This window comes from Daphnia pulex, chromosome 5 (genome assembly GCF_021134715.1).
Source record: "Daphnia pulex isolate KAP4 chromosome 5, ASM2113471v1".
Taxonomy (NCBI): Eukaryota; Metazoa; Arthropoda; class Branchiopoda; order Diplostraca; family Daphniidae; genus Daphnia; species Daphnia pulex.
The window spans coordinates 11,588,151-11,610,156 of record NC_060021.1 but is presented as its reverse complement, the minus strand read 5'-3'; the positions used below and the strand labels follow the sequence as shown (position 1 = coordinate 11,610,156).

The following is a 22,006-nucleotide window of genomic DNA, read 5'->3' as shown; positions in this document are numbered from 1 at the left end:
GCGCTTTGACCTTTTTATAGACCTTTTCAGTTTTCCTCTATTAGAGGGAGTACAAAGTCTTTCTTGCACGGTGTTTTATTTGATCATTTAGAATTTGTTATTTGATGCATACAGTGTAGTAAGCAAGCATGACCAGTTTATTTGAACAAACTATCACATCAGAATCAGATTACAAAGATAATAAAAGTAGTACAGCTCATATTAATCACCTGTGAATAAGTGTAGAGAGGAAAGGAGGGGAGGGGTTTTGTGCGTGACAATTTTCTTTGGATGGTTTGGCAACGTCTCTCCATGAAATAGTCCTGTACCAATTTTTTCGGCTGGTGTGAAGTGAGTAACAACGGATAAAGGGGGTGGGTACATGTTCGATTAACGTTGGTGCAAGTACGAAAAAGTAACGAGTTACGGTTTTTTTTGTTTCGGATAAGATCATCATCAAGTGATTTATTTTCTCGCAAGTAATTGGTGACACACTTTCGATTGTGTACACAACGCGAGCAAGTAATTCAGTGTGACCGGTCGGCGAAACTTTGGCGCTCGTTGTGCTCATACAGATCATCACCCTTAAAAGAAAAGCTATTTGATAAAAATGTTGAATAAGGTTCTCCCGGTGTCTTCTTAAATACCTTAAACTCAGGCCTTGTTGAAAAACTATAAGTGTGTTGTGGTTTTACCTTATCAAAAATGGCCAGAGATTATGATCATCTCTTCAAATTGCTTATAATTGGTGACAGTGGTAAATACAGCCCATATTGCATTCCAAGCACAGAAATTCTTATAACACATTACTTTGCTGTTTTAGGTGTTGGCAAAAGCTCTCTATTGCTCCGTTTTGCAGACAACACCTTTTCTGGAAACTATATTACAACAATAGGTGTGGACTTTAAAATTAGGACCATATTACTCAATGGTGAACGTGTCAAATTACAAATCTGGGACACTGCGGGACAAGTATGTTCATGTTGAAAAAACTAAATATGTATGGTACTTACAATTATCTTCTTATTTTTCCCTTGTTACAGGAAAGGTTTCGAACCATTACATCAACGTAATATATACAATTCAGTTTCGTTTATTGAGATGCATTAAAACTTATCACATTTTCCCTTACAGGTACTACAGAGGAACTCATGGTGTAATTGTAGTGTATGACGTCAGTAGTGGAGAATCCTTTGCAAATGTAAAAAGGTGGTTGCATGAAATAGAACAGAATTGTGATGTTGTCAACCGAATATTAGGTAAAATAAGAGTTATAACAACACATGATAAATCTTTTAACTCTTTTTTTTTTCTATCTAGTTGGCAACAAAGATGATATGCCTGACAGGAAAGTGGTCTTAACTGAAGATGCTCAGAGGTTTGCTAGCCAGATGGGTATACAACTCTTCGAGACGAGCGCCAAAGACAACAAGAATGTGGAGGAAATGTTTAATGCCATTACCCAGCAAGTTTTACTCACGAAAAAAGAACAAAAGGAGCAGGCCAGCAACGCGAACGACACAATCACTGTCGGCAAAGGAAGAAAACCGACAAAGAAAAGCAAATGCTGTTGAAAAGTAATATTTTGTGTTTACCTCTACACCAACATATCCAAGTTATTTATCAAGTTTTATTAGCTCCAGGGATAGTTCGTCTCTTCCCCTGTTTCTTGGCGCACCAACGCTCAAATAGGGGGTCCTGCTGTGACGCTGTATCATTGATTAAACGACAGAATTCTACTAGACACTCCATCCCTTCATATCCGTTGAGACAGGGGCATCCAAAAACACACGAAAATTTAGTTTCCTTCCGTTACCCACCTCTACTCTACTCTCGGATTTGATTTCATTTAAATTCTTGTTTTCTTTTTTCCCTTTTTTTTTCATTTTGCTTGTTCGTAATGTCTTTCTTAAATCTTCTTTTTAATTGAATTGTGTGTCTACTGCGTTACTGATTTATTAAAGCAACAATTTGTCCGCCTTGCAACTTGGTGTGTTCCATTGTCGTGTACAGCTTTCAGTCCATTTGGGATTAATTGTCGCTGTTTTGTAGTCTCTCCTTCAACATCTTCTTTAACTGGGCTGTATTTTTTTTTTCTTTCCTATTCCTCTTCCTTTCCCTGATGGAATGCGTTTTGAACATGTTTTATTCCTGGGGAAACCGGGATAACCACCTACTCGCTCGTCTTCATTGACTGAAATATAAATTGATATGGGCATTCCAAGTAAATTAACATGGCAACTTTCGACTCCTTTTTTCCTCCTTGGCTGCGAGATGTCCATCCATAATTCTGTCTTACCATACAAAATACCCTCACGTACATTTACACTTGAGTGAAGGTTGTTTCGGCTGACGTCTCACTGGACGGATCGATACTTTTCTTTCGGGGGTCTATGGCCCCTTCATACTCAAACCCACTCATACAATAACTCTATCTTTGTCGTCCTTCTTATACGTAGGAAACCAAACACCAACACACTTTCGGCCTCCATGTCTGGGAGTTGTATCGATCGCTAACTTCTTTCGGTACCATGCTCCTATTACCTACTCGAGAGTCAGCGATTGCCTGTCAGGCAGTGAAGAATGTGAGTGGCACTTCAAGCCTAAATATAGCGTGCGCTGTAGTAGCTGTCAAAATCGTATGCGATCCTTACTACAAACATAGTGCCCCTAACCTAACGCGTAACTAATGTAATTACACTGATAAGGGTTTTTGATTCAATCAGTATAGTCAACATTAAATAATCAAGTGCGTAATGTAATAATGAGTCATGGAACCTTGGGGGTGGGTGTGGGGGTGAGCGGATGTTTTTGGGATTACCAAATCACAAGACGCGTCCTTGTGTTGTTGTGCATAGCTACAGAAGCTATTTTTCTGGTCTGGCTGAACCGGTTTTATTATCTTTTTCCTCTTTTTTTGGAAAAAGGCTATTGTCGAAAGCAAAATAAGACTAACTCTATAGAGATAGCACGCTAGTAATAGGAGGCGCGCTCCTGACGAGTGAACTTGAGATGCCCGTCACACCTGTGACGACTGCTGGGCGCTCTATTCGGGTCTCTTGATATACGATACACGTTTTTCACATCTGTCGACGAGCCAAGGGGACGGCGGCCGGAACTTGCGCGTGAGAAGCACTATATAGCTAGACTCACGGCTTATAAGACAGTGAGAAATGGAGAAACTTGCGGCTTTTAGATTCCTTCAATCGTTGTTGGCTTCTTGTTCTCTTGGTTGTGCCACTTGGACGATGAAGTGGTATGTGTTCCGTTATATATTCCACTGCTGCACAGACTTCGATGAACCGTTTTCTTTTTTTTTCCAACGGATTCTATTATATAGACTATTAGGTCACTCCTAAATAAGTTGCAGGCCCAGTAACACGCGTTGGACGACAATCATTTTCACACTTCTTTGACTCTCTTGTTCAACACTTCCTCCTGTCACTTTAAAAACAAATTTAGTAACTGTAATCTTCCCCGCAACATATGTATGAAACCCTTCCTAATTGAAGTATATTTTTATTCATACAATAAGTTTTAAATGTTATTCGTGAGGGGGCTGTCCATATGCGACGTCACAGTCGTCACACGTTTAGGAAGGGGGTGTCTATTTTTGTGATGGTTGCATTCGATGCGGGAGGGTTAGTCTAGAAAAGCCGGACGTCAAAGCATTAGGAACAAAAATACGAGGGATATAAATAGTTCAAATAAACTTTAAAATTTGTTTTAAAATGTTTGTTGATATGGGGAGGGGGTCTGATAATTTGATTTAGTGAAGAGGGGATAATTTTGGTTATTGTTACAGTCTGTGACGGAGAGGGGGTACAGAATCACTAAAAATTACGACATCCCAGTTTGCGAGGACCAATACCTAAACCTAAGCACCCAAGGGTGAAACAAAGTCAAATGCATAACGAGTGGGAAAAGTTTTCCGCACCGCCTCTCATTTCACTTTCTTTTCAGAGTTGACAAGTTATTTAACTCAGTTTCTTTCGTTCAACATATGCAAGAATGCTCTTCTTTATTAGATGCGAGTGTACATGTTCAAGTTCCAATGATGGCTTATTTGATTATTTGTCAAGGAAAAAGGCTTATGTCATTCATTATACTTGTTTCCACACCTACGTCGTGTACGACAGCTGAAAACAATACATACGTGACAGTGTAAGTTTAACAGAAATATGAGCCTCTTATTTTGTTGATAAAACACTCATAAGATATCTGAGATACACGCAAGAAAGGTAGATTTCTCATTCGTTACACTTTTTTGAATTTTAATGTAATTTTTGTATTTAGTGTAACTGGGTTTCGCTAGATGGCTTTCCGTAACACAAGAGACCACGTTGTTTCGTCTGCTAAGCAAAAGTAGACATTCCAAATTATTTTTTGGAGAATATTTATCTATTAAACACCCAAGGTAATGATTCTATCTATAAGCTATCAAATAGATGCTGAAATAAATTCATGTGTGTCGCTTTAGATGTCATCTTGGACTGCATTAAGAAGTCTTGCTCAAATTGGCAGTGTTTACATCGGAAGCCGGTGTATGGTTCAACAGCAACAGAGATTCGTTTGCAATTTAACACTCCCCTCTTCGCTATTAGTCTCTCGTGTGCCATTATTAAATCAGAAAAGATATGCAGCAAGAAAAGGAACAAGAGATCGTAAAACCAAAAAGACTTCAAAGGCTGAAAAGGTGAAGAAGGAAGGATTTGTCCCCTACAAATTAAAGATGGCCAAAGCCAGTGGGCCAGTTGGTCCACGACGAATGATTGAACTGAACAAGCCAGAAGCAATTGATGATGTCTTTTTTACAAGACACTTCATGACAAGGCCCATAAGTTTTGAGGAAGCAGTGCAATTCCACCGTGAAACGAATCACCCCTCTGTTTATAACAGCCCTGAATCATTGATTAGCATGAAAGTAGAACTCGATATGCAACTTCAAAAGAAGAATCGGTACATGGACAATTTTTCAAGAATTTTGGTTATGCCCCACAGTTTTGACTTTCAACCCATACGTAAAGTACTAGCATTTTGCAAAACTCAAGAAACGCAGGACGAAGCTGTCAAAGCTGGAGCCGATGCTGTCGGTGGTTTGGATCTCATTAAACGCATACAGGTAAGTACTATTCCATTTTATTTCAAGTAAAGATCAACTCTAATTTCTTTATAGTCTGGAGAAGTGCCTCTCACAGATTACGACTATTTTATCGCCCACACTAATATGATGGCTGATGTTCTTCCATTAAGAGGACTATTGAAAAGGAAACTACCCAACGTGAAAAATGGTAAATTAAATCGGATCTTTTTGGAAATTCTAATATGTATGTTGATCTCACTAGGCTCCATTGGCATTAACATGACCAAGATGGTTGAAATCTTCTCGAAAGGCCTCGAATTCTCCAGTACGAAAGACGACAATGAGCTGGATTATGGTTTAGTTGATATCCCTTTTGGAAACGTAAGTAACAGCGCTGATTTTCTAATAGCCAACGGCAATGTGTGGCAATCAGTAGCTTTCATTGCAGTGTGCAATTATCCCGAAAGGGAATGTTTTGACTTGTTTCAAAACCCCGTGTGTTTGTGCGCAGTTGACCATGCCGACGGAGGAGCTGGAGGCGAATTTCTCCACCATCCTGAAGGACATTGAATCTTGTCGCGCCAAACCATTCGGAGCTTTCATTACTCGCTGCTACGTGCTTTCTCCTCCGTCTCCCGAACGCTTTGTCGTCACCACGGAGCCTTACGTGAAGAGTAAGAAAGCGGCTGAATCTTCATCTTCGTCCTCATCTGATGATGACGACAGCGACGACGAGAAAGAAAAAGATTCGGATCCCCGGAACCAAAGCCGAGCTGTTCGGCAGTAGAAAGGGCCACCCCCCAAAGTATTGAATAATGAAGCCAAGGAACGGAGAACTCTGATGGTACCCTTTACTTGAAAATACATCTTAGTCATTCAGTTGATGATATAAGACACTTGTTGGATCATGTAATGTATATCTGCAGCGTGTAGTTTTAAATCTTTGTGGCTGGCAGGGGGTTTGAGTTGCTCCAATGAGCTGCTTTATTGAAATGTCTTGACGCTTCCGGGTGGAGAGAGTGGCCTGCGGCAGTGAAATGTGGCAACTGAAAGAAAGAAAGAGAAGAAAAGACCTTTTCTTCTTCATCTTTTTCTCCTTCATCTCTTTCGTTTCCTTTCACCTCATCAGACGCGGTTGAGCCACTTTCTCCTTGCTGGCCGGTTGCTCCACACACGACTTGTCGCGCATTATTCTTCTTCTCATCTCTTGTCGACTAAAAAAGGAAAAGGAAAACACCAGAGCTGAGAGCTGAGAGTGTGAAGGGTTAAAGAAAGCCCCGGGTAAAAATGAAAAGAAGAAAAGAGACGGATGGATGTAAAACAAACCAAGTTTGTCGAGTCAGAGAAGTATACATGCAGTTGGCGGGGTCTGATCTGGGCAACCTATTGCTCCAAGGGGATAACTTGTTGTTGCTTCAGCCGGATTTTCTACTCGCCACTATTAAGGCATTCTCTTCTCGTTCCCTTTTGGTCTCTTTCGTCGAGGGGATTTTTTTATCTTTTTCGCGTTGGAGAGAAATTGCGGCTTTTGCAAATGTTCTTTTTGTGGAGCGTCTGGCGAATAGCCTAAAACCCACCCCAAAAAAAATTCGCGTAATTTGAGGGGAGAGAGAAAAGTGGCGGGATACCAACTTCATCAACTTTCTCCCTTTCGAAAAATCGGTGAGTTAGTAGCATTGTTTTCATCCATTTCATGTGCGGTGGGATTTCCCTGTTTTTTTTTTTTCATTTCTATTTTTATTTCGTCAGGAGAAAAGAGACCCAATCTCACCACCCTTTGGCGGATGACAAACGAAAGGCGTTGCAACAGCTATTCACGTAAGTCAAAATTGAAAACAATGCTCTTGTAGATTGCGTCTGGCGTGTTGTTAGAAAGTTGTGGCCCCATCCAATCACTCGTTTCCCCTTTCTACTCGGCCAGATGAGACGTTTTGTCGATATCGACGATGTTGTTGTTGTTGGCTATTTGCTCATTTGTTGCACCTTGTTGGTTGCCTAGTTGCATCGACAAGTGCACACAGCACTTGCTATTGCAGTCTGCTTATGCGTTCCGAATGTTTGGTCAGTGAACTCACTTCTTTTCTCCCGGGTATTCTTTCTAGGACTCGCCAGAGATAAAGCGCAAGGATAACGACAAAACTGGTGTAGTACAAAGGGCCAAGTTTCACTCAGACTTTCTCCAGTCACGATCGTGAAGGCTGTGATCAACACGACCAGCAGGAGGGGAAAGAAAAAAAACGGTTCATTGAGTGCTCGTGTCAGCCAGGGGCTCTTCAAACAGCCTTGTCCATCAGAAATCACATTCAAACCAAAAAGGGGGGGTAAGTTAACGTATATAGTCGTAGAAATGGAGAAGCAACACTCCCGAGGAATCTCGTCTAACTGGAAATCCACCCCGCGACGTGTGGTGGGATATAGCAGATGTTTGAAGATATGGCTAATAAAGTAGCGCGTTAAAAAAACGTTTTCCCTCCCCCCTTCTTAAAAAATAATGAAATTGCCCGGATCGAGACTTTAGACTTGTGCATCGATTTAGTCGCGAATGAATTCATTTGTCGCCCGAAAAAAAATAATGACTTTTTTACCGCTAACTCAGAAGGACGACCAAGGATCGTTGTACCGCGTTACGGTAACGATCTTGACGGTATGGGGGCTGCTACTATAATGATATCCATGTTTATGGTCCTCTGCTTGGATGGACACACTTCCGCGAAACTTTATTTTAGGGGGAGACTGGTGACGTTCGTACTGAGGGACACTTGCAAGCTGCTGCTGCTGATTGTCGCGGTCGTTTGTTTTTTAAAAGAAAATGCGGCTTGTTGTTTTTTCCCCTCGGAAAATGTCTCCAAAGTGGTCAGGCACACAAAGTGTGTGGACACACGAGAAAATTGTTTATTCATTTTTGCTGGAGATAATCCAGCGACTCGACCGCAAATTTAGTCAATCGATCAGAGAACTTTTCAATTAGAGCGACAAGGATTATTAATTTATTATTGATGCGACTCTATTTTTATTCGAACCGGACGATTTCACCAGTGTGCACACACACATACATAGGGCCTTGTTTGTTTTATTTTGAAAGCCGGACCTGTGATGTTGACGTCACGTTCCAAGCGCCCTGATTCCGCACGTCGTGCGTCGCAGATCAAAAGTTTTCTTTCACTCTGTTGCCATTTCAACACACAAATAATGTTAACGTGATAATACTCATTTTACTTAATCTTAACTTGTATTATTTTTTGGCTGGGCCTGCCGGAAATTGTTGGAATGTCTGATTGTGCGCTGCTCTGTTATTATTTGGTCGGGCTTTTGTGACGTGACACACACAAGGTTTCGACGGGAAAATTACTGTAAACTCCCGCCATGTAGTAGTATTACTGTGACGCATTATCACGCTCCAATGGCTATACGGTAGTAGTAAGTTGTTGTTTTTTTTTTTTTTCGTAACTGTCGGCTAAAAGAAAATGCACAGGCCGAGTATGTACACCAGATGAAACACATTTTTTTCGTTCGTTCGTTCGTTCCGGTTAGTTGGTGAAATTGAGGGTTTTGCGGCGTTCAACTATTTCTTGATTCCTGTTTTTTTTTTGTTATTTGATTATTTTAATTTCTTTTTAATGATTTTATCGAAGAGACTTGCAAGTAATTTAGTGTGACGTGCTATAGCAGCAGTAGGCTATAGTTATTCCGCCGCTAGCTAAATCGTCACAATTACGCCCGGCTTCCAGATGGCGCCGTTGGTCTTTTGGTCATCCGCTCCCGGGGCTTGCTGGTTCCAATGCGGAAGCAAAAGAAGAAAAAAGGGACAATCACCTTTTGGGGCTCTCGTTTCTTTTATTCCGACTTCCCCCCTTTTTTAAAACATTTCCCGTGCCGGTATCATCTGCTTACCACGCGATGGGCTCTGCTGGATCGTTTGGGCGCGTGGTACGTTGAAAAGCATCGCCTCGTTAATAACATCAAGTGTTGTTGTTTTGTACATGTACTACTACTAGTCTGTTGGAATTTGTGAGAAGAAGAAGAGACACACTCACGCAACAAGTTGGGCTGCTGGGAAGCCGAGAGTCTCGTTTCACGGCCGAATCCCGTTAGTTCATCCAAGGTCCATCTACCTCTTTTCCCTGAGCTGTTTCATCTTCTTCGACTCATGATCGATAGCAGACCCCTTTTTCTTTTCTTTATTAATAATAATAAAAATAGAGGAATTTATGGTAGACTAGTCCGTGAGGTATTTGCTTTGATTGCGTTTGGTTTCCCCATCACATTAGCCCGCAGCTTCCCTTTTGATTTTCTCCTAGACCATTCATTGACTATTTTCAACTAGTTGGTTTTTATTTCTGGTTGTCTTCTCCTTTCGATGGTAATTAGCGATATTGGCTGCGTTGCTGTCTTGTGCGGTTGCGTGAGGTTGCGTGCTGCCAAGGCTCGTTTTCTCTCTGTACATCAGCAGTAGCAGTAGATTCTTCATTTCTCTCTTCACCTCTCGGCTGCTGCTGCTGCTGGTTGGAAAAACACAATGGCGAGGCTGCAGTCTCAACCCTGTCTGAAGATGATCTTTCCCCCTTTGTGGTGTAATTAGATTCTTTTTGTTTCACCACACACATTTTGTTTTCTCTCTCCTTCTTTCCTATTTTTATTTTCCATTGAAAAACCATCACAGTTTTTCGAAATTGGCCATTTCCTTTTTTTGTGATTCTCTTCGCCTTTTTCGTGTTTCTTTTCAATTGGCCAGTGGAAGAAAAAAATGGAGAAATATCCCGTTGCGATTCCATTTAATTGCCGTTTTTTTTTCTTCTTAACTTTTTATGTTTCAAAGGCAACACAGACAGAAAAAAACAGGTGTAGTATTCCTGTACTGGACAAAGTACCACAATTTATGTGCTCTCATCTTTTTCTTTTCTTGTCCGGTTACGATAGAAAGAAAAAAACTTAATTCTTTCTAGTAATAGCCAACAGTAGTATATAGTAGGATAGTGATTTGCAAACGTGCTGTCGACAGCTCAAATAGCTCCTGGGCCGAGGTTGCTGATCTTGTTATGTCGCCCTTGAAAGAAAAACGAAACGGACACTAAAATATGATGAAGAGTCTAACAGCTGATGTCGTGTCTTTTTTAAAAATGAAGAAACAAAAAACTGTAATAATAAAAACAGCAGTCACTTGAAAAGCGGTTCCAGCCAAAATATGAAAAACAAATAGTTTAGAATAAAGCCGGAAGAAATAAAAACAGTTTTGTTTTTTGTCTTTTGAAGAAAAAAAGGAAATTATATTTTATTTAAAAAGGACACGAGGGATAAAGAAGAGCATTGGCCATCTGTGCGGAAGGGGGGAAGTGTGTGTGTTAAAAGATTCTTTAAGATGATAAACGACGCCATCCCGCCGACGGCTAGGTAAAAAGATGAAATAAAACAAATTTTCTCGGTAAGATAAGACTATACAACACACTTTGATATTATTTGAATATTCTTTTATATTTTTTCTCTCTCTAGATCCGTTCCATCACAAAAAAGAGATTTTTCTACATAGAGTCGGCCACTTCACGCTCGGCTGAGCAATAGTTCGTCGAGATACACACACACAGTGGAGAGAAAAGAAGAAAAGAAAATAAACCGCTGGCACAGGTGCGCTGCACCGCCTCTCCCGCTGTTGCTCTCTGGTCCTCGGCACAGCCCCAGTGTAGAAGTAGAAAGGTGCGCTGGCTTGCGTGTACCAGTTGGTTTCCTGGTCGTCGCCAGTCAACAACAACAATCCGTTGGCTCTCTCTCTCTCTCTCCAAAATCAGTTCAACAACAACAACAACTGTCATACAATAATCCCAAAAGAGTGTGAACTTACCAGGAGCATTCGGTGCACATTTTCACATTTTTTTTGAAAACTTTAGTGGTCCCGGACTTTTGACGTTTGTGAGGACTAGAAAGAAGAAGAGGAAATAGAAAAAGAAGATGCGCTGGTGTTTGTTTTTGGGCCTTGTGGCTCTGACTGTGTCCACTTCCAATGTCCATCAGGATCCCAACCACCAATCTGATCCTTTGTTGAACACGACCCTGTTTGCCGAAGCCCCGCTAGAAGATGCCCACCAGCTGGACGAGGTGGAAGCAACGACCGACATTGAGGATCACCTGGCCTTTGAAGACGACGAGTACCTGGACGACGAGAGTGAATTCCTGCCCGATCCGGAAGCGTTGACAGACGATGGTGGAGAAGAAGAAGAAGAAGAAGTGGTCGTCCTGGATGCCGAGACGAGGATCGTGGCCGAGCAACTGATCCAGGAACTGGATCACATCAGCAACAAGTTGCAGGACGACGAAGAAACGGTCGGCACGTCACGGGCCATCAGTTCCGCCGAAGTCAAGAAGCTGGAAAGACTTTTGGAAACGGCTGGACTCTCTCCCAACTCTCCTCTCCTTCAGAATTTGATGCACCAGAAACAGGAGGCCATTCCGGCTTCCGTTTTGGGACCCAACATGGCCGGAATGGCCGGTCTCAGCAGCCTGTTGGGCGGAACAGCTCCTATCGGTTCCGGATCTCTTGCCTCGGCTTCCAGTGAAGTTCCCCGATCGTCGGCCATAATTCCAGGTTCCATGACCAAGAAAAACGTCGAAGAAATCAAATACGAACTGAAACATATGCTCTTCGGCCCAGAGAATCCGGTATCGTTGCTGACCCGTTTCCTTATTATTATTACGACTAACTTTTTTAACGACTCGAGAGTAATGTTGTACATTGTTAGTCGGCTCAGTGTAATAATTCGTGCTATTATCATTTGATATTTATTGGCTTCGTGCCAATTCCTATGTGTAACTCGACAACTGGGCGTATGAGAGCATGGCATAGTTTTCATCCGGCCTGGGTTTTTATTTCTCTCACCGAAACAGAACCAGCGGAGGCGTCAGGGCAGTTCTAGACGTCCGCCGTCCGTCACCCACACTCTGTCCCATTACACGGACACAGCTGCTCGGCGACCTATTAACACGGCCAGCAATGTCCGCTCCCGGCCGCAATCGAAATCCGGCAGCACTAAGGGCAAGCGCACGAGGCGTCCAGGTGCCAATCGAAAAGCTCAAAACCGCCAACAGACACCTGCTGGCGGCTTGACGAATGCTCAGCAGCGTCCGATCCCGCTCTTCCTCAGGCCACCTCGTCCATCACGACCGGGACTTGGAGCTCACGCCAAAACGGTACCGTCTGGACCTGCTCCACCACCACCTGCAGGTGATTATGACGCCATTCTCTTTTTCTTATTTTTGAAAATTTGAAAGTGTTCATTAGCAATCCACAACTGTACTACAAATAACTCAATCACATCATTTCTTTCTTTCTCTCTGATGGATGTAGGCCGGCCACTTCATAACGAAATCGCTCGCCAGCCCATCAGCGAATTCCGGGCGCAAGCCTCCGATTTCCGTCTGCCGGAGCCTCCGTTCCGCCAGGAACTTGCCTTCTCGACACCGTCCATACGGGGCAACGCTAACGGTAAATTATCTGCTTTATGCTATGTGTACTCTCAGTTATATGACCAGCTGTCGTGGCTGCTGCTGCCATTTCAAGCGTGAGGAGTAGCTACAGAAGAACGAAATGATGATCTTGAACTTGAAAAATTTCGGCTGTGGCCTTCGTGTGGCTGGCGCTATAATCTCAATCCGCCGACAAACATAACGGGACGCACACTGCTGCTGGCCAGGAGCTTCATTTCCCGATTGAACCACAACGGGCCAAAACGTGACAGTCGAAAATATTTAGAAACAAAAATTTAATAATAACCGAATTTTAATGTTTGGACGGTCGATGGATTTTGTTTTTATCCAACATGTTTGGCGCATTTATTTATACACGGCGTGACCGTTATTATAGACGTATAATATAATAAACCAAGTCGTCCTATTTTTCTTCGATCGAGTCATCACGTTTCGGTTTCGACATTAAAAAATGATACGCTCCGTTTGTGTTTTGTTTCGAGGGGGGGGGATTTCACGATTATCTGTCAGAAAAGAAAGAAGGGCACGTGATTGTTTTTATCGTAGCTCGGTTATAATTTCATTATTATTATTTTGTTGACCAAATAGGAAATAAACCCAACAACATTCCGGCCGGGACTCGGGGTCAAATTTTGCCACCGCTTTCATCGAGAGAACAAGCGAATAGAGGTCCACCGCCGTTGCCGAGACCCACCGAGGAACAATTCCGTCCGTCTTTAATTGGCCGGCCCATCAATAACCAACAATCGCAACCCACACAGTTCGTTCAACCGCCTCCCGTCAATTCCCGCCAGCCGCCCAAACAGAATGTTCCGCCTCAACAGAGGCAGCCGATCGCTACGAGCGCTGGACTGCCGATCCGGCCTTCATTAGGACGGCCCATCACGACTGGGAACCCGGCAACTGCTAATTTCAACCCGGCTCCTGCCAACTTCCCTCCCGTTCCGTCGACCGTGTCTCTGACCAACGCCCAACGTCCGAAAATCGTCCAACCGGACTGCGATCTCTTCTCGGAAGGCATCTGCCTCGATGTCCGCAACTATCCGACGTAATAATCTTCCGTTACTTATTTCATCCGGCTATTATAATTCCATAAATTGGAATGCTGTGTGAATTTTACTTTTTATCTTTTTTCACAGTGAGCTGATCACCAATTACCTCAACCGGAACAAGCCAGCGCTGGAGAATATGCTGGCCGAAGTTAGGAGCCAAAGTGCCGATGATTTAGTGGATGGAATCACGTCATCCGAAGAGCGACGATACTCTTACAATCACTACTACGGCAGCCGGTAACTTATAAACTAAACATTTCAAATTGATTTGGCGTGTTTTCACCACATCATTCATTTTCACACAATAAATGATGGATGAAAAACTAGGAGACAAGGAGAAGACACTCACGCTCATCGTGATTTCGCCGAAGAAGGTGGATTCCTCTGCCCGTCCGAAGTCAAATACGGTCGACCGCAATTGGCCCAGACCAGCCGTGGCGTCTGGAAATATATCATCAACATGCCGGAGCACACGCAAACCATACGGATGGAACGATGCCTGTACAGCATATTATCAAAAACCCTATTTCCCAACATATTGCATAATAATTGGAAACTGATGTAACGAATTTTAACCATTTTTCTTTCTTTGTTTTTCGGGGGGGAAAACAGGAAACCAGCCAGCGGTTGCAGTTATGTTTCGCCTCATTACAAATCGCATTGCATCCAAGTCTACAATTACCACCGGCTCTTATCGTTCGAAGAACCCAAAGGGATGCACGTCGATATTTATAAGGTAAACAAAAAAAAATAGTAGATAGATCGGCGCGGTTACACGCAGAGCGATATGATTTCATTTGTTATCTTGCATCATTTTTCACCACCGTCCCGTGTGTTGTTTGTGGTTTTTAGATTCCCGTTGGATGCAGCTGCCACGTCCAGGGTTATGCTTACCTGTACCCTCCGCTGGACGGAAAAGTGGCAGGACACATTATTCCTCCGGCATTCCCGACCGAAAATGGCAACGTCATTGGTCCCAATCGTAAGACTTCTCCACCAGGAACGACCGAAGAAGCTCCTACCATTCAAAAACACGAAGTGCGTGTGAGACCCGAATCCCGTGACAGGCCGGAAGTCCGACATCCCGAAACTCAGGCGCCGCAAAGACCCGACAATAATCGCGAGAGACCCGAAATTAACCGACCCGACAATCGGGAGCGACCTGAAATCCGTGACCGACCGCAATATCAGGATCGTCCCGATAACCGAGAAAGACCTGAAAATCCCGACGATTACTTCCAAGTCCCGACTGGCATGAAAGATTTCTCCTCTTTCATGGACCAGCAATTCAGCGGACATTTCGGTCCTTTCGGAGCGGGAGGCGCCAGAAGTGTAGGATCAGAGCCGACCAATCGCAGAGAAGATGATTACGACATGGTCGTCGACGACCGAATGGACTTGCATCCGATGGAATCCAATCCGCAATTCGACGACAATTCCCGGAGGCGGCCAATTGTAGCCGCCCAATCGAAAACCAACTACGATTACCATCCAATCATCGATTTCTTCCACGACAAGCCCTAGTCGCCACCAGCCCATGGGTTTATTATCAATTTGGGAGGGAAATAATTGGGGAATGACAATTTCACACATTTCGTTAATTAATCATTCTTTTGTATCATCACCGTCTTAATCACGATTTTTTTTAATTATTATTAGGAAGTAAAACAAAACACGTTTCCATTTTTGTTCATGTCCCCATTTTGTGTTGGGCAGGATCCAGCAGATATTCCCATTCATTATTCCTTCGCTGGGCGAATGATTTCAAGACCTGCACATCCGTGTTACGTGTACACCTTTCCCAAAAAAAAGAGAAATGAGCCTAATCCAGTGTATAATAGATTGTACGGTCGTCATAAAACAAAACAAAAAACAGCTTTTCCCGTTTCAAAACGTTTGTGCATTCAACTGCGTCCAAAATTATTATTTCATTTTCATCCTTTTGTCTTATTATATTAATGTTTACCGCTATAACTACAGTGCGTTTGTCAGGTGAATTTATACAGGCCTGCTTCATTTTTTCTGTACCCGTTGTGTTTCTATAATTTTCTTGCTCACATTTTATTAGCCGCTGGATTATCACTGAATTTCCAAAAAGAAATTCCCAACGAATAATTTTTCAAGGGAAGCAAAGAAATCAACTACGCGCAATTTTTGCAACATTTACGAACTCGGCCATGCAGGGCTTTTTCCCAGTTGATTTCAGATGGTTAAAGGACAAGAAGAGTGCGAAGGAAATTCTATCTATAAATTATTAAGATCAAATGGCTAAACTCGATTAAACTATGGACAATAAGACATACAGTGTAATTTCGGTGTCAGGTAAGAAAATTTTCAACAAAATCGGCTTGAATAAATGTTTGCGTGACTAGAGTAAAACACTAAAAATTAAACAATGTTTCCTTGAAAGATAAGTGGAAGTCCGAAGTTGTGCACTGTCGATGTCGGAACTCGGAAGCATACAGTCTACATCCGTTGTTTTTCAATTAAACTTAACATACTTCGTGTAAAATAAATAATGTGTAAAATAAAGAATGCTGAACATACATACAATAAAATTTGAATATTATACAATTTTCCGGATGTGTTTACAATTTTACATTAATTTTTGACGGTACGAGTACAACCAATAACATGAACTGGCAACGCTTGGTTCGTTGTTCCCTTCCCGGGATTAAAGCAGTCAAGCAGAGGAGCTTTAGCCGGCTTACACATGCTTAGTTGCTTACAGTCTACACGTTGTTAGTTTACGTCTAGATTTTTCTGATGTTTTAATTTTCCCAGAGATGTTTTACTAAAGGCTAACTTTCCCCTTGATATCTTTATACCTTTTAAAAGTTTCCTTTAAAGTTTCAACTGAAGGACGATCAAATTCGTCAAAACCACAATGGCTGAATCAAGTTCCCGCCTAAAGTATATAGAGGTAGACAATTTTAAGTCTTATAAAGACTTTCAACGTATTGGACCTTTTGATAACTTCTCGGCAGTCATTGGTCCAAATGGCTCAGGTATTACAGAAATTACATTTTGTCTAGCTATAATTCAGCACGATAAATGTGTTGAATATCATAAATGTATTATGTTTTAGGAAAGTCGAATTTCATGGATGCTGTAAGCTTTGTAATGGGTGAGAAGTCATCGACACTCAGAGTTAAAAGACTTGCTGAACTTATTCATGGAGCATCCATTAACAAATCGGTGGCTAAATCTGCTGAAGTTTCAGCTATTTTTGAGCTCAAAGATAAAACTGAGCTCAAATTTACTAGACTTGTTTCTTCAAATGGTCAATCTGAACACAGGCTAAATGATGAGGTAATCATCTTGACTACTAGTTTCCTTTAATCATTGGTAAATTTAATTTTCTTATGTTCTCTTCAGACGGTAAATTCTTCAATATATTTTGCTGAATTGGAGAAATTAGGAATGAATGTGAAAGCCAAGAACTTTTTAGTGTTCCAAGGAGCTGTTGAAAGTATTGCAATGAAAAACCCTAAAGAAAGAACAGCGTTATTGGAAGAAATCTCAGGTTCTGGTGCCTTGAAAGAAGAATATGATAGATTGAAAGCAGAGCTGTTGAAGGCAGAAGAAGCGATACAGTTTTCTCTGCTGAAGAAGAAAGGCATTGTTGCTGATAGGAAAGAGGCCAGAAAGGAGAAAGAAGAAGCCGAAAAGTACCAAAAACTTTGCAAAGATCTTGCTGCAGAAAAAGTTACATTCTTCTTATTTAAGCTGTTCCATTGTGAGCAAGATGTCAGTGCTGCTAGGGAAGATTTAACCAAAAAAAAACGAGAACTTGTAAAGATCGAGGGACGCAAAGGAAAAGCAGAGGAAATCTTAAGAGAGAAGAAGAAGGATCAAACGAAAGTCGGAAAAGAACTTGCAAAGTAATTTTTCATATTGCCTAATATCATTAATAAAATATCCACTACTATACTATTCTTAGGATTGAACAAGCCATTCGTGAAATTGAGTCGGAAATCAACAAAAAACGCCCGACCTACATCAAAGCCAAAGAGCGAGTAACGCACATGCAGAAAAAATTAGAAGTCGCTCAGAAATCACTCACTTCGGCCAGGAAAGCGAATGATACCCACGCGCAAGACATCGTTCATCTAGAGAGAGAACTAGCCGAAGTTGACAAACGGAGAGAAGAGTTTGAAACCGAATGGCAGAATGAGAGTCAAAGTCAAGGTCGCAGCATCCAATTGGAGGAAGAACAGGTTACTCAGTACCACCGGTTGAAGGAAGATGCCGGAAAACAATCAGCGCGTTACCATCAAGAACTCGACTCGGTTAATCGCGAACAAAAATCTGACCAGGATAAACTGGACAATGAGTCGCGTGGTCGAGGCGAGATTGAAAACCAATTACGGCAACGGCGGCACGAGCTGGAAGAGACTCAAAAACGGTTCGAAAAATTAATGGAACACATTCAAACAACGGCAACGGCACTGGAAGAGCAGACAAAACTACTACGCGATCTGACTAACGAAGTCGAACAGTCCAAGAACCAGATCGATACGCTACGAAGCAAGTTGGAAGATATCTCAAGAAATTTGGACGAAGCTAGAGTCGACAGTCACGAAGACGCACGTAGCCGTAGAAAGCGAGAAATTGTCGAGGACTTGAAGCGCAACTTTAGTGGAGTTTACAATCGAATCTCTAACATATGCCAACCTATTCACCAACGTTACAACATCCCCGTCACTAAGGTGCTCGGCAAGTATATGGAAGCCATCGTGGTCGACAACCAAGAAACGGCCAAAAACTGCATCCAGCATCTCAAAGAGAAAATGTTGGAACCGGAAACGTTTCTCGCTCTTAGCTATCTAACGGTTGCAAGAATTTCTTTTTTATCATTAAAAATTCGTCTTAAAACAGTTATTTTTCTTCTAGGCAAAACCATTAAGGGAGCGACTTCGTGTAACCATGGAACCCCTTAACGTCCATCTGCTTTACGATGTGTTGAAGTACGACCCGCCCGAGATCGAGAAAGCAATTTTGTTCATTACTGATAACGTGTTGATTGCAAACACGCAAGAAGATGCAATGCATGTGGCTTTCGAAATGGAAGAATCTCATGCCGTTGTTGCCCTGGACGGCACATTTTACCAGAAAAGTGGTCTTATTTCTGGCGGCTCTCGGTTAGTCCTTCCTTAAACGAAATTATACCATAACTTTTCTTCAATCGTCTTCTCTTCATCAGAGATTTGCAGAAAAAGGCTGCCCGTTGGAACGAAAAGCAGCTAAGTGCTTTGAAATCCAACAGAGATAAACTAAATGAAGAATTGCAAGAAGCCATGAAGAAGTCGAGGAAGGAATCTGAGCTTCATACGATCAATTGCACAGTTAAAGGTAATTCAAAAACTCAAAACTTTATTAAGGAAAAAAATGAATTGTATAAAATTCGATTTTAGGTTTGGATTCTAGGTACCGCTACGCATTGGCTGATCGTGACAAAACACAGAAGCAGATAGAGCAGTCAATGAGAGAAATTGCAGAACTAGAAGAAAAATTGAGAAATTTTGCACCGGCAACTGTTCAAATCCAGAAAATCATACGGGAAAGGGACGCCACTATCCAGAAGGTTAAAGAACGTATGAACCGAGTAGAAGACACGGTTTTTGAAGAATTCTGCTCTCAAATCGGTGTGGCCAACATCCGGCAGTATGAAGAACGGGAGCTCAGGTCTGACTTGGTTATTCAATACCCTTGAACGTTCTCGTTAGTTTATATCCTGCGCAATACATAACTCTTGGTGTGTTTTGCTTTTAATTGGCCGGCTGTTCTGGCAGGCTCCAAACATGGTACCAGTTCAGTATGCATGTACTTAGTAGTAATTGAAATCTGCAATCCCTTCTGTTTCCTTTAGTGATTGAAATTTGAATTTCATTTTGCTAATATTACCGTTTTCTTAACAGGACACAACAAGAGCGAACCAAGAAGCGCCTCGAATTTGAAAGCCAGAAGAATCGCATCCTAAACCAGTTGGAATTTGAGCGTTCCCGAGACACACAAGGTATTGATCTAATAATGATATTTAGTGGCTTAAAATTCTATTTCGACTGTATTATCTGCAGCCATTGTGGAACGGTGGGAGCGGTCTGTGAGGGACGACCAAGAGGAATTAGAAAGAGCCAAACAGGCAGAAGAAAAACAATTGAGTGGAATTGGTAAAGAAATTAAGAGGGTGGAAGAAATGAAATCGATGCGAATGTGCCAAAAGAACGACCTAGACAACATGGATGAAGGCGTGGCTTTGGTATTATCCGTTCTGTCTGTTGATTTTAACATTTTTTGTCATAACATTATTTGTATTTTTTAAATATCAAGGCTCGACGAGACATGGGAGCAGTAACAAAAGACCTGCTGAACATTCAGAAGTCTATAACTAATTTAGAAGCGAATATTGAAAAAAAAAGATGTGAAAGGCACAGCATTTTGAATAAATCAAAGGTAACCATCTAATTGTTTTTATTGATCTTATTAAGTTTCTTTAATTATTTTTTGTTGTCGAAATAGATGGAAGATATCGTTATTCCGATGTCGCTTGGTAACATGGAAGACATTGGGGTAGATAGTAATGCTACCGGAAGTACGAATAGCGAGTCTGTCACAACCAGTGGTAGCGATTCAGTTAGCATTCCACAAAACTCTCAATCGATATATGAGCGAGAAGAAAGGTAAGTTGCCTGCACAACATTCGGGTGTGATTTCCGCTTTATTCTCTTTGTTTTCGATCTTATTTAGAATTGTTGTCGACTATTCTAATCTACCTGGCAAGTATAAAACTCTTCTTGTAGCGGATGAAATACGCCGTGAAGGTGATCTCCTAGAACGTCGCCTGATCGAGTTGAGCAATACAGTTCAGCATATTAAAGCCCCTAATATGCGGGTACGTTGTTTTTTCTTACATTTTTCCGTGATCAACTTCTTCTTGTTATGTTCATCTTTAGGCTGTGGAAAAATTAGACGTGGCAGGGGAAAAGCTACAAGAGACCAACACAGAGTTTGAAAAGGCTCGCGCCAAAACCAAGAAAGCTCAACAGGCATTTGAAAGAGTAAAACAAGAGCGCTTTGATCTCTTTATGTCTTGTTTTGAACACGTTTTGAATAAAATCGATGGCATTTATAAGGTAAGCTTCTAAACCATAAATTTTTAAAAATCACCATTTACCTTTTTTTTTTATATTTTTGCCCGTTTAGTCGTTGGCGAGGAACAATTCTGCTCAAGCCGTTTTATGCCCAGAAAATCCAGTAGAACCCTACCTTGATGGAATCAATTACAACTGTGTCGCTCCGGGCAAACGTTTTCAACCCATGTCCAGTCTTTCCGGAGGAGAAAAGACCCTCGCAGCATTGGCATTGCTATTCGCCATTCACAGGTTTGTTCGTTTTTTTTCTTCACCACATTGATTACTAGGTTCTTTCAATTAATGTCCAGTCATGTCATTGATGGAATTACATCAGTAACCTAATTAATTCTTTCTATTTATTATTCTTTCAATTTTCAAGCTATAAGCCATCTCCTATCTTCGTACTGGATGAGATCGACGCATCTTTGGACAACACAAACATCAGTAAAGTGGCTCGGTTCATTAAAACAGAAGCAAACAACTTGCAAGTTATCGTTATTTCGTTGAAAGAAGAATTTTACCAGCATGCTGATGTGGTAATAGGAGTTTACCCCGACGTAAGAATTAGTTCATTGATATCAAACACTCATAAACCCGATTTCATCAATTTCATTCAATTGATCTCTTTATCTAGCCTGGGGAGTGCCTCATCAGCAATGTGCTAAACCTGGACCTTTCCGAATATCCGCCGCACATGTTTGGATAGACTCAATATCAAATGATTTCACTCGTCAGTTTTTTGTTTAATCTTGTACATTTCGCAGTTTTAAGCGTGTACTTATGATACAGGATGATTGGATAGATGTTTGTGCGGTTGCTTTCGTTCAATGAGACATGTACTTTAAGTGCATTCCTTTAAATAATCCAGATGTTCTCACGATCTCTTTGCCAATTGTTGTCATATTTTCTCTTTTTTTAAAATATTAGTTGTGAGTTGTCCACCTGTCGGCCAGATGAACAACAAATTGTCGGGGTAGATGAATGAATGAGTCTAGAGCCTTTGGGCGACGATGTTACGGAGATTTGAGACGTAACATACATTACACAAGGACACACATTTGAGAGTTACATCTGCTGTTCATTGAGAAAAGTCTTGATATTGAAACTGTACTGTACACCTTGGCGGGATCAACGGAAGCCACCTTGACACATTAAGAAGCTACTGACTAAATAACGGTTGGGGATGTGCAGAGTCATGCGTCCGGGGCGGCCCATCTTTTACCTTTCAGCTCACTCGGCTGTGGAAAGTGTGACGGTCGTTCCGTTCCGTCGCTATTTTCAGC

The 22,006-nt window shown here is 41.8% G+C and overlaps 4 protein-coding genes across 5 annotated transcripts; all 4 read left to right on the top strand.

Moving 5' to 3' along the window:
- Positions 1-272: 272 nt before the first annotated feature.
- LOC124193857 (ras-related protein Rab-35-like) lies at positions 273-2,212 on the top strand. 2 transcript variants are annotated; one of them, XM_046587843.1, is made up of 7 exons: positions 273-353; positions 429-736; positions 803-951; positions 1,023-1,048; positions 1,114-1,238; positions 1,300-1,556; positions 1,617-2,212. In XM_046587843.1, the coding sequence occupies exons 2-6, from the start codon at positions 685-687 to the stop codon at positions 1,551-1,553; spliced, it is 606 nt and encodes a 201-aa protein (XP_046443799.1). In that variant the 5' UTR covers positions 273-353; positions 429-684; the 3' UTR covers positions 1,554-1,556; positions 1,617-2,212. The 2 variants fall into 2 exon arrangements, with proteins under 2 accessions (XP_046443799.1, XP_046443800.1); XM_046587844.1 differs by having other exon boundaries at positions 296-736; positions 1,623-2,212.
- A 2,044-nt stretch (positions 2,213-4,256) lies between these two features.
- Positions 4,257-5,954, top strand: LOC124193856 (50S ribosomal protein L1-like). Its single transcript, XM_046587842.1, has 5 exons — positions 4,257-4,396; positions 4,460-5,101; positions 5,156-5,270; positions 5,325-5,443; positions 5,574-5,954. Exons 2-5 carry the CDS (start codon positions 4,460-4,462, stop codon positions 5,847-5,849), a joined length of 1,152 nt encoding a protein of 383 aa, XP_046443798.1. The 5' UTR covers positions 4,257-4,396; the 3' UTR covers positions 5,850-5,954.
- A 1,106-nt stretch (positions 5,955-7,060) lies between these two features.
- LOC124193855 lies at positions 7,061-15,614 on the top strand. Its single transcript, XM_046587840.1, has 10 exons — positions 7,061-7,383; positions 10,344-10,481; positions 10,550-11,710; positions 11,936-12,272; positions 12,396-12,533; positions 13,124-13,583; positions 13,675-13,824; positions 13,915-14,088; positions 14,200-14,323; positions 14,440-15,614. Exons 3-10 carry the CDS (start codon positions 11,003-11,005, stop codon positions 15,109-15,111), a joined length of 2,763 nt encoding a protein of 920 aa, XP_046443796.1. The 5' UTR covers positions 7,061-7,383; positions 10,344-10,481; positions 10,550-11,002; the 3' UTR covers positions 15,112-15,614.
- A 632-nt stretch (positions 15,615-16,246) lies between these two features.
- Positions 16,247-21,603, top strand: LOC124193852 (structural maintenance of chromosomes protein 1A-like). The gene is made up of 16 exons (XM_046587829.1): positions 16,247-16,595; positions 16,676-16,899; positions 16,966-17,471; positions 17,531-18,422; positions 18,484-18,731; positions 18,794-18,942; positions 19,005-19,275; positions 19,509-19,606; positions 19,668-19,849; positions 19,921-20,043; positions 20,110-20,270; positions 20,338-20,482; positions 20,544-20,723; positions 20,794-20,972; positions 21,103-21,280; positions 21,358-21,603. Exons 1-16 carry the CDS (start codon positions 16,475-16,477, stop codon positions 21,427-21,429), a joined length of 3,729 nt encoding a protein of 1,242 aa, XP_046443785.1. The 5' UTR covers positions 16,247-16,474; the 3' UTR covers positions 21,430-21,603.
- Positions 21,604-22,006: the final 403 nt, after the last annotated feature.